General features: G+C 47.1%; 1 protein-coding gene across 1 annotated transcript in view; it reads right to left on the bottom strand.

Annotated features, from left to right (window-relative positions):
* Arhgef3 (Rho guanine nucleotide exchange factor 3) overlaps positions 1-12,166 on the bottom strand; it is a 288,000-nt gene that overhangs the window by 185,955 nt on the left and 89,879 nt on the right. Inside the window, exon 3 of the mRNA XM_026779863.1 lies at positions 4,929-4,995. Within this exon, the coding sequence (XP_026635664.1) occupies positions 4,929-4,995 (67 nt within the window). The remainder of the gene's footprint in view (positions 1-4,928; positions 4,996-12,166) is intronic.

The raw sequence follows: 12,166 nt of genomic DNA on the forward strand, positions 1-12,166 counted from the left end.
CACAGTTGGAGGGAACTTAAATCTGGTCTGTAGAGCTGCTGCACCCACGGCAGAGAGGAGGCAGGTTCCAGAGAAGACTCAGTTCTCTCCCCATTCTTTAAAAACTTCCCGTACCTCTGTATGTTTAAAAAGATCTGTCTGCCTTAATAAATAAATAAATTTAAAAAAAGAAAAGATCTGTTTGCTGGGGCTGGAGAGATGGCTCAGGGGTTAAGAGCACTGACTACTCTTCCAGAGATCCTGAGTTCAGTTCCCAGCAACTACATGGTGGGTCTGGGTCATAACCATCTATAATGGGATCTGATGCCATCTTCTGGTATGCAGGTATACAGGTATTTAAAAAATAACTTAATTAAAAAAATAGTATCTTCAGGGGACAGCCAGGCATGGTAGCACGCACTTGTCATCTCTGCACTGAGGGCGGAAGAGGACAGACAGACAGGGCTTTGGCTAGCCAGCCAGCCTGGGCAAATCTGCATGATTTAAGACAGAAAGAGACCCTGTAACAGAAACAAAGGCAGATAAGCCTGAGGAATGACCTTAGGTAGTATTTTGATCTGAGTACACAAGCACACTGTTTGCGTGAATTTATTTTTGAAGGCTTTTTTCTGTGTTATTTTTTCAGAGGGGCATGTCAGCACACATGTGGAGGTTGGAGGCACCTATGAAGCTGGCTCTCTTCTCCCACCTTCCCGTGGGCTCCAGGTATCAATGTCAAGTCATTAGGTTTTTACCACCCTGCCTCTTTTCACTCAGCTCCCAATTTACGTTTTGTCGCTTTCAGCTACGGTTCCCTAATGAGCCCAAAGTTCAAGCATCCTTTAACCGGCAGAATTAGGAAACCAGCAGGAGATTAATTGAAGCTAATTAATTAAGTACATAAGGCAAACAAAGAAAGCTACAAACTCAGTCTCAGTTGCGTACTGAAGAAGAGACACCCAAGTCCACTCTATCCCCACAGGTCTGGAACACAGCCAAAACAAACGACAAAGGCTCGAATCTAAAGACGAGCTGCCATATACCTGCCACAGCTCTGGTGTCAGCAAGTCAAGATGACAAGGGCTGACCCTCCCAGGTATCAGGCTATACCCAGGGTGGCTGCTCTGCTGCCTGAAGAAAATGAGAGAAACAGGATTCAGAGGAAACCAGATATGGGCGTGGGCAGTTTCCCTTTTAAAGGGCATCTCACATCAAAGAGACATCTATTAAATAGGTATCCCTAGAAAACGTGCCCGTCAGGTATAAGGGCACCTCGGCAGTAAAGACCTAATATTTCCTGCACACTCCCCTAGGAGGCGTTATTCTGGACACTGTGCGCACCATCACTTAAGCCTTGGGTTTTAAAAGATGACTTTATCATCTCTCCCATAAGGATTTGATGCTGACATGTGTCCAGGCTGAAGTCCTCTCTCTGGCATTCTGACCCCAAAGCCCTTGGCTTTATCACTTAAGCTTCTGTTATAGCAGCCAAGGACTGTTTACCAAACTCAGAGTCTGGACTATCCAGGGGCAGCTTATAGTAAAATGCCCAACCACAAGTGTGCTTGGTGGCCTCCTAGGCTCTCAGAAGTGGGGGTAGGGGATAAGTGTGGACACATGTCTTTGGTCATGGGACAAGCAGGCCTATAGTGTTTAATAAATGAAGCTTGCCTGAAGCTCAGTGCAAAGCAGCCAGACTAGTCAGCCACAAAGGCCAGGCAGTGATGGCACACATCTCTAATCCCAGCACTAGAGAGGAATATAAAATGGGAGGAGACAGGTCTCAACTTAGTCTCATTCTGAGCATTAGGGGAGGCAGGGTCGCCATTTCTGTCTGAGGTAATGGGAAGAGCCAGTGGTAGGCCGCTTTGTTCTTCTGATCTTCAGGTTGAACCTCAATATGTCTCTGAGTTTTTATTATTCATGCTACACAGGCCCTTTCTGTCTATCCAGATTTTATCAGTCCTCAAAGGCCTTGTACGACATCAGTTGACGGTGTCTCTTAGCAGGGCCTTCTAGCTCCAAACCCGGCTAAATATACCTCCTCTTGCTTATAGCAGACTCTGATAATGGAAGGTCTTCTTTAGTTACCATGCGTATCCTTTTGATATTTATAGGTGCAGCACACCTCTTCTCTAGAGAATTCACACATGACAAAAAAGTCCAGAGGCGACACAACCGTCCCAGAAGCTCTCAGCCATCTCAGACGGGCCATCAAGAATGACAGCTTCCCAAACTTTTCCTATGTATTTATTCTATATGTTACTATGTATGTATCATCTCCCTTCAAAAAGAACTGGATGGCTTCTCATCGCTTCTCATTATGAAAGAACTGATCACGTTATAGACAGCGCACTACACGCACACACCGTCTCCCTCACGTCATATTCACTAATCATACAACCACACTGCGGAGAGAACAGACTCTGAGGCCAGGCTAGACCCAGGGCCAGCAGGATGGTTGAGTGGGTGAAGGCACTGGCCGCCAAGCCTGATTATCTGAATCTGACCCTTCAGACCCATACGGTGCAAGGAAGGAACCAAGCCCTACAAAGTTGTCCTCTGACATCTGCACACGCTCGGCATGTATGAGCCCCTCTTGGACCACACATCAATCAATCAATCAATCAATCAATCAATCAATCAATCAATCAATAAGATGTAATTTAAGCAAACTGGGCCCCCTGTCTCATCACTGTGGAGCTCTGGTGATGGTTCTGGCTTTGTTCTCACCATCTGAGGACTGGGATAAGATCATGTCTGCCAGAGCATGTGATGCTTACACAGGGTAAGAGGTCAATGGACATACATCACTATTGCTATTTTTTTTACTACCTTTGTTATTTTAAAACATCAGTTAAAATGAACAGTTTGACTACTTTGTATGTCCTCTTTAGGACGGCTTGTCCCAACCCCTCACAATTTTTCTACTGGGTTTTTTTACTTTGCATTATGCTTTTGCCCAGCCCCTTGTTTGTTTGGAAAGTTGGCGTGAGACAAATAGCATAAATATTTTACCACTTGCAAATAACTTCGTATGGAAAAGATGTCCCACTAAAGTGCCACTCAAGGCACAGTTAGCTGGAGTCTGGGCGCTACTTTACCATGTGTGGTCACAGGCAAGTCACTTTCTTCTGTGGAGAGGCAGACATCTAAGACATAAGATATCACCTCAGAACTGCAGACTTTCGGGTCATTAGAAGTGACATTGTCTGGGTGGCCCAGGCTCCAACCCTAATCCTAACCCATCAGTTCCCTCTTCACTTGAGATGGTTTACACTGACTTCATCACCAGAAGGCAACCAGAGTCCTGACTAGGCCTTCAGCTTCAGTGAGAGAGCTGAGGCTATACTGTATTTCCTTCTAAACCCAAGAGTCTCCACATGTCTTACTAAGTAAAGAGTAGGCCTTAGAGAAACAGCCAAGGAGGTGTCTAAAATGTCTCCTGCAGTCCGCGGAGCTATCATGCCTCCAGCACTGCTCTGTGGACAACGGGTCCCTGTGAAGCATTTCCCAGCTCATCTGCAGACAAGAGCAAGAACGCCATAGTTCCATGGGCCAGGGAAGCAACCCAACGGTTAAAGCACTTGTCAAATAACTGGAGTTTGGATCCGTGGAACCCACAAAATGCCAGGTGGGATGACAGCCTGCCTTAATTCCAGCCTTGGAAGGCAGAAACAAGGAAGAATGTCACAGCCCCCCCCCCCCCTCTCTCTCTCTCACACACACACACACACACACACACACACACACTGACAGGCAGACAGTCAGAGATTCTGAGCTAAGCACTCTTAAACCAGAAGAGAAACAAAGGTACTGAGGCTCAACACACCCTTCGGGCCCCTCCTCACTGCCCTTCTCCTTCCTCCCGCTCTGATCCATCTTTCACTCTGTTTTCAAAGTCCCCACCAAGGCCAGCCAAACAATGCTCTCAGTGTCTGCATGTGAATACATCTGCAGCACCCTGGGTCTGGTGAAAGCTGGGCACACTACCACCCCTTGCTGGGGCTGGAGACACACCTAGTTTCAAGAGTGGGAACTGCGGGGAGGGCGGTGAAGTGTTTGCTAACAAAGGCAACCTGGAGCAAGGCTAACCGACTGAGTAAGCATGCAGCATGGCTGATTCTTCCTGAACCTGGCAACAGACCAACTCTTATGGATACAGTTAAGAAAAACTGCAAGCCTGATGCTTCTTGGATCAACAATGCAGATTCTGCTGTACAATTCACACTGCCAGGCCTTTGACAGCATCGTGATATCCCTCTCTGATCTTCGGCTACTCCTAACCCTCAGATCTTTCCCACATGCGTTCCCTCTGCACCTCAAATCTACAACAATGTGGTCATTCATCTTTCCAGCACACTACTCACAACCTGTCTTGATACCTCAGCCCTTCTTTATGACAACTGCCCAGGGCCTGGGTGAGCATGCTCAGCATCCTCCTCCTTCACAAGCTAAAGAACCACAGAATGGCAAACACTTACACTACAAAGGCTTTCGCTACCACACACACAAACACAGCAGGTTTGCTAGCACATAGAGTCTGAACCCTTCCTCTCTAAATAGAGGAGGAAAGTAGGTGTTCCAGGTATGCTGTGCTCTAGGACCCCAGCCTGGGAGAGTGTGCACAGCTCAGCCTTACAGACGCAAGATGGACTTTGCAATACAGATCTACATCACCAGATAACCCTGCAAAAAGGCAAAGGTCCACCTCCAGGCAAACTGGGTGTTTCGCAGCACCACAGAGCCAGTCCTTGACATTGTCATGGTAGACCTTGACATTTTCACATGAGTATCCCACAGCCACATGGTCTGTGTCCAGGGCAGGTGATGTCACCTGTGCATGGACACTTAGGTGCTGCCCCCAGGTGAAGGTTGTTAGGAGAGCAAAGTGTAGCATACCACATCCCCATCATGGGGCAGGGTCACTCAGGACAGACACTACTTACCCCTCTGAAATTCCAAGCTTTGGGAGAAGGAAACATTGAGAAGTTGTTCTGCCTCAGCCGCTTGGGTCTAGAAGAGAAAAACCAAATGTTACCGTCCAGGGATTAGATGCACAGAGGAGGCTCTGCCTCACCAAGCGGAAAGCCCCCTGGACGGATGGCTGGGGGCATGAGGTGGAAGACTCTTTCAGAGACTTCAGCAGCTACTTTCACCCCCAAAACCCTGCGTGGCCCCACAGCCTCACAGAAGAGTCTGTTGACTACCTGTGCAAATCAAACCTACAGCAACACCAGAATACAAACACATGTCAAACCCAATGCCCAGGATCTCTCTCTTTCTTTTTAACATACAAACAGTTCCCAAACAGACACTACCAGATGGCTTCAATTCAGACAGGAATTCTTCCCCATTGCACACAGGCTGAGGAACCCCGGTGTCTCCATGAAGGCCACACAAGCTCTAGGTTTTAATTTTTTTTTATATTATATTTAGTTATTCTGTGTGGAGGGTACAGTGTGCCATGGCACGTAGTCAGAGGACAGCTTGTGGGAGTCAGTTCTCCCTGCCATGCGGGTCTTCAGCGTTGGCAGCAAGTGCCTCTGCCTGCTGAGTCATTTTTCCGGCTCCGCCATGCTTTTTTTTTTTTAAGCGAAGGTGAAATAAAAACGTTTTCAGGTAAAATAAAAGATGTGAATTTGATGGAAAAAAATCTTTGCATGATAATAAAGTAAATAAAATTTCATCAACTAGAGCACAAGAGGGAATTCTGTAACTGGCAGTGAGCACAGCGAGCCTGAATACAGATGCTAAGGGCTGTGCCATGGAGTGGTAGCAGCAAGATGGGATCAGCTCAGCAAGACCCCGTTTCTGAACCACAAATTTACTCCATCGCTCTGGGGTAACAGTCCCTGCACCTGCTGGCTGGCCTGCTCCCTGTCTCCCACCCCAGGGCTCTATCGCCCAGTCTCAGCAACGCCTGCACTGTCTTCTGCACTACAGCTAGCCAGCCCCGTTAGCTTTCGGTTCCTGCCACTTGTGTGTCTTCAGAGACACTTTTCCCAGCTGAGCCTCTTGAAGGAGACCTGCCAAGCTAAGGTCCATGCCTCGAGAGATATCATAAAGGGGCAGCTTTGGCCAGCGAGTGGGACACAGAGGCTGGGCCACATCTGCTCTGGATAGGTCCCCTCAAAGGACAGCGTAAGGGTTGGATGAGCTAAAGTTTCTGTCCCAGGTGCCTGACACACAGAAAACACATGATACAGTGCTCCATCCAGGGTCAAACCTGGGGATGTTGGGTTACTGCTGAACCTCACACACAATGTCCAGTGCTGGCCTCCGCAAACCTGTTCCTAACGTCTTCACAAGATACAAACAAAAGAAAACAGCACGCTACAGGAGGGAGGCACAACGTGAACAGAGCTCTAAGAAACAGGACAGGGATTTGTGTGTGTGTGTGTGTGTGTGGCGGGGGGACCAGAGATGCTCCACAAATTCTAGAGCCAGCTAGGGAGGGAGAGAAGGCCTATGGAGAGAATAGAGTTGAGATTGACTGAAGCCTCAGGGTGGAGCTGAGGGTACACAGATAGACGCCAGTGACAGAGAGTGTTCGTGAGTCGTCTATAAACAGAGGAAGGCCCCCGCCAGGACAAAAAGGCACTTGAGGGAGAGTACATTGTGGGGAGACAAATGACAGATGTCCTTCAAGGAAGTAAGTGGAGGAGGTGGGAGGGAGGAGGGACATCCTTATATTGGCAAGAGGACCCAGTGAGTCTCCCTGAGGATGTTAGTGTAGCTGAGGACTAGAGCTGAGGGGCTTTTCTCCAAAAGTGAGGCAGGAGACTTATTTGTACAGAATGGGAGTTGACAGAGTTCCCAACGTAAAGTCTTGAAACCATGACTTCCCTGGAGTGGGCACGCCGTCTGTCTTTTTATGACCCACTTGGAGAAGGCCAGATGACAAACCACGATCTGAAGACTTTCCTAAACATTCTTGACACCTGCTGTCAGGCAGCGCAGGCCAGCAGTATGGGGGATGGGGGAGATGATGACAAACAGCATGCACAAAGTGCCTCTCCTCTCCCTTAACCACAGGGCACTTACTCAGTGCACACAATATACCAGTATCTGAGCCGTTGGTGTTCTGTCCCATTGACACAGGGCAGGCACAGCAGTCCAAACTTCAAACACCGAAGCCAACTGTGAGCTGATGGAATCAACAGAAACCGTGGGTATTTTTAAGGGTGTTTTGTATCAGAGGTTCCTTGACAATCTGGTGTTGGAAACATTTAAAAAAAAAAAATCCAGAGACTATGGTGACCCTGAAGCCTCTGGGGACATGTTTAAAAGCCAGGGGATGGCTCTCCCTCCATCACACCAACTGCATCCGTCTGAACTGCAGCGTGAGAGGTTTCCTGGTACCCTACTGAAACCCCCACCCTGAGCCTGCAGGTCACAGCCCAGCTTGATGTGTGCACGCCAGAAGAGAGCACCAGATCTCATTATAGATGGGTGTGAGCCACCATGTGGTTGCAGGGAACTGAACTTAGAACCTCTGGAAGAGCAGCCAGTGCTCTTAACCTCTGAGCCATCTCCCCAGTCCCCTAGTTTTCTACTCTTTAAGCAAGCAGCAGGCTGTTATTTTTCTAAAGTCCTGCCTGGGGAGCCCCAGTTCTTTCCTGAGTATGTGTTTTTCTGGTCAGGACTCTGTTCAGACTACCTCTCCACCAGTTCCCTAGAGAGTTGCGCACAAGTCAGTGTGGAATAAGACACCGGAACACTCTGCTCAGGAGGAAAATGGGATCTGGTCACATCCTCAACACTGGCCTTCAGCCTGTGCACATGGGGCTCCTCAGTACCACTATCAGAGACCGTTGTCAAGGTTTCCTTTTAGCAAATCAACACTTGCCGAGTGCTCTCTGCGTGCCAGGTACTGACTGTATGGCAGCCCTATTAAACGTTAACTCATTCTGTCTTCCAAACAGTATCTTGTGAGTAGGTACTGTTGTTACCCCTACTTCACAAATGAAGAAACCAAGGCTTTAACAGGTTAAATGATTTGCCACAAAGCACAAAGCTAATTGATGGCAAAGTCAGGATTTGAACTCTGGCAGTTTGCACTCTAAGATGCACAAAAGAAACACACGATAAAACCACTGCAAAGAAGAATAGTATTGTGAAACTATTATCAAAAGCAATTTACAGATTCACTGCACTCTCTACCCAATGGTAGTTCCTCCCCAACTGAAATATCAAAAACCCTGAAGTTCACATAGGAGCACAAAGACACCAAAATGGTTAAGGCCAACCTTAGTGGACATAAAGGTGCTGGAAGTTTGACCAAGTCCAACCTCAATCTCTGTAGTATACTATAGAGTCATGGTGACAACAGCGAACGCTACTGTCCCAAAGACAGAACCATGGGGTAGAAGAGCCAGAGATAAACCCACACAGTACCTACGAGACACAGTCTGAAAATATACAGTATTTATTTATTTAGGTGGGGGAGTAATGTCTGTGGCACACACATGTGGAGCCCAGAGGGCAATCTATGGAGTTCATTCTCTCCTCCCTCAGTGGGTTCAAGAATTTATAACTAAGTCACAGGACTTCACAGCAAACCCCTTCACCTGCTGAGCCATCTTGCTGGCCCCAAGACTTCAAGATACAAACACAGGCAAGAGCTTTCTGAAAAGGACTCCGATAACACAGAAAATCATCCCAAGAGCGGCTGTTGAGATGGCTCGGTGGTTAAGAGCCCTTGCTCCCTGGCAGAGGAGCTGGGTTAGGCTCCCAGTTCTCACACGGTAACTCACAACTGCCTGTGACTCCAGTTCCAGGGGATCCAAAGCCCTCTTCCGGACCCTTCTGTTCCAGGCACACAGAATGTACATACACACACGCAGGCTCTCAGGCATACATGTAAAATAAAAACATCTTTAAAACACTGAAAAATAGGATTACATAAAACTTAAACGATCAGCAACAGACAATCTCTAAGAGAAGAGACTACCTTCAGAAGGTACCCTGGCAAGAACACACAAATTGAACACCCAGGGTAAACACACACACACACACACACACACACACGCAAGAAGAGAGAGAGAGAGAGAGAGAGAGAGAGAGAGAGAGAGAGAGAGAGAGAGAGAGAGAACAAAAGAGGGGCTGGGAGATGGCCCAATCTGCAGCATGCTTGCTGTGTCAGTGAGGACCTAAGTGCACAGGGCCAGCAATCCTGCAAAAGCATGCTTTTGTAACCCAGCCCTGGGAAGGGGAAGAGAGAGGTGGACACACAGACACGGACACGTGAACATACAGGCAATAGTAATAACAATAAAAGCCATCAGTCTTAGAGACTTTCCTACATCTGCAAATGAAGAGCCACAAGAGCTGGGCGTGTCTGCTGGCTCCTGCAGCTCCAACCCTTCTGAAGTCGAGCACTAATCCTGAGGGTGGTAGCTCAGGGCCTGGCGGAGCCACAGCCTTATTACAGAGAGCCATAAAGACTGATGAACTTCTCTGAGTGCACATCATAGTTTACTTCAAGTATAGTTCGTAATGCTTGTTTTGTTAAGATAGGAGACAGGATCTCAGGTTAGCCTGAAATTCACATACTCCTGCCTTGACCAGGCCCTGAGTGCTGGGGTAACAGACATGGGCCACCATGACCAGGCATTCCTTTTTCTATACCAGGGCTGGGGACAAATTCCAGAGCCTCATGCTTTCTAGGCAAATGTTTTTCCACTGACCTACATCCCCAGTCCTTTAAAAAACTTCCAGGGCTGACTTTTCCGAACATTTTAAAAGAATTTAGAGCAAGTAAGTCTTAAAAAGTTTGGTTTTTTTTTTTTTGTGGTTGTTGTTGGGTTATTTTTTTTTTATGGCTATGAAGGGTTGAAGAGATGACTCAGCAGTTAAGAGCATTTAAGGACTTAAATTTGTCAGATGGGTCATAACTGCCTGTAATTCCAGCTCCAGGGATCCGGTGCCCTCATTTGGCCTCTGTGGGCATGCACACATGCACGTGCATCACACACACACACCTACCTATAAATAAGAAATAAAATAAATCTTTAAAATCACTATGAACTCAAACTGTCTTTCTGATCTTTGTGGAAACTAATAAAGGGGAGAAAGCAAACCTGCCAAACTATATCAAAATCATAAACAAAAAGAAAGGAGATATGTTCAAGGCTCTAACTCAAAACACATTCCTGTGGACTCAAACCCTTTCCTCATTCCTGGCCACCACCTGTAAGGAGTCTTTGTTTTCATCTGGATTTTGTCCAGGGAGGGAGGAGCAGAAAAAAATCTTCATCTTTTAATCAATACTACGTTGATCAGCAGCTAATAAATCAGCAGGAAGGTAGGTGGTCCAGCGTTTCTAAAACCCAAATCCTAAACCTGAGTCCCGAGAATGGGCGTTCCTAATTAACACTCTCTTGCAGCTAAGACACCACAAATTCTCAAATTAGGCAGCATGACATGAAGTAGTTTATTGACTCTGATAGAGACCCCCCACAGTCTCCGGGGTAATTAGAAGCTCCGTAAATGTTATTCTTGGCAGTGACTGGGGCCACACATAAAAACATGTTTATTCCCAAACTGTCAGTGAAATACAGCGGAGAAGCCTAGCCCGAGGCAGGCCTGCTAGAGCACACGTGGAGGAGGGGGAGGACAAGGCCGAGCACATGGACCATGGGGCGATCTAGGCACCGTGGCAAGCAGCAAGCCATTCCCAAAGTCTGGTCAGCCTCTCAGACAGGTGGAAAGGCAGAGTGGGTATACAGGAGGAGGAGCTAGGCGTGGGAGAGTGACAGCATTTTTTGGCATTGATACTATTTGTGTCGTGTGGCCAGAGGTTGACATCAGGACATTGTCCTCTATCTTCAGGTTCTAGTGCTAACCCTGGAATTCATTTTAGGTTAGTTGGCCAGTGAGTTCAAGGCAACTTACTGGGGTTACAGGCACACACCACCCCACTGCTCCCAGCTTTGGTATGGGTGCTCATGCTTGCACAGTGAGCACTTTACCCACTGAGCCATCTCCCCAGCTCCGGTGGTGTCTTTTAAAGCATCAGCTCCCCAGATCTTCATAGGACCCTATGGAATAGGGTGGTAACAGTGGACAGGTAGGTACTGGAGTCAGACTGCAAAATACCCACAATCAGGCAGCCCCGTTTCAGGCATCTGAGCTTGGCCAAGTTGCATAAGATTTTTTTTTTCCTGGCCACTTAATCTATCATAATGTATTAATCATGTGTCACTCACCAAATATATTTACCAAACACAGCCCATATGAATACATAGGGCAGTGCAAGGCCTCTCTCCTGGGCACCTCACCATCTTCCAGGTAGGAGAACAGAGCCAATGTTGCGTCAGTGTTACTATAGTTGCTACCATGGCAACCTCCCCTCTGGGACACAGCTTGATTCAGGGATGCAGCCAGCACTTGCAAGCACATCTTCACCTGTCCCTCAAAGTTCTCACACTTTTATGAGATTGTGAACTGGCTGGGTCTGGACCAGGCTGATGGACAAGTGGGGTTCATGGAAAGACCATACAAAGAAAAAATAATCTGCACAGAAGGTAGCTGATAGCCTCTCCCATACCCCAACCTGACCGTGGAAAAGGATAGTGCTCCTATCAGGAGAGAGAGACCAGCTCTGGAAGAGGTCAGAGGTTATGACAGGGAGCACGGGGGAGACATTAAAGTTGTTAGTATGGAACTCCAAATCTTGTAGAGTCACGTAGATGTCTCTGAATAGACTTTTAAGACAACATCTCACTGAGTAGCCCAGTCTGCCCTCAATCCAAACACTCTTCATGCCTCAGCCTCTTAGGTAGCTGGGATCACAGGCAGGTTCCTAGCTCAGATAGCCATATCAAAATAAGACTATTGCTTTCACTAGTCAAAAATACTCCTAAATAAAACACCTTTTAGGATATGAGAGCCATGAATGAGTTTTCAGAAACCCTGAAGGTCAAAGGAGAAACAATAAAACTTTTCTTAAAAATTCTTTAAAAGCTAATTCCACAGTAGCAACTTCTCAGAGTGAGGACGGATCCACACTTACACATATATTCCCTGAATCTGACACTTTATGACTCCCAAATATTAATTTGTAATCATAGGACACTTGTTTTTGTTTGCTTGAAGCTGAAATGCTTTAGTCCTGTGTAGCTGGAAGAAGAAACCCATCCCTCTGATTAGCAAACAAACACAGCCTACTGTCCTTAGGAAG

Source organism: Microtus ochrogaster, chromosome 6 (assembly GCF_000317375.1).
Source record: "Microtus ochrogaster isolate Prairie Vole_2 chromosome 6, MicOch1.0, whole genome shotgun sequence".
NCBI classification, from domain to species: domain Eukaryota; kingdom Metazoa; phylum Chordata; class Mammalia; order Rodentia; family Cricetidae; genus Microtus; species Microtus ochrogaster.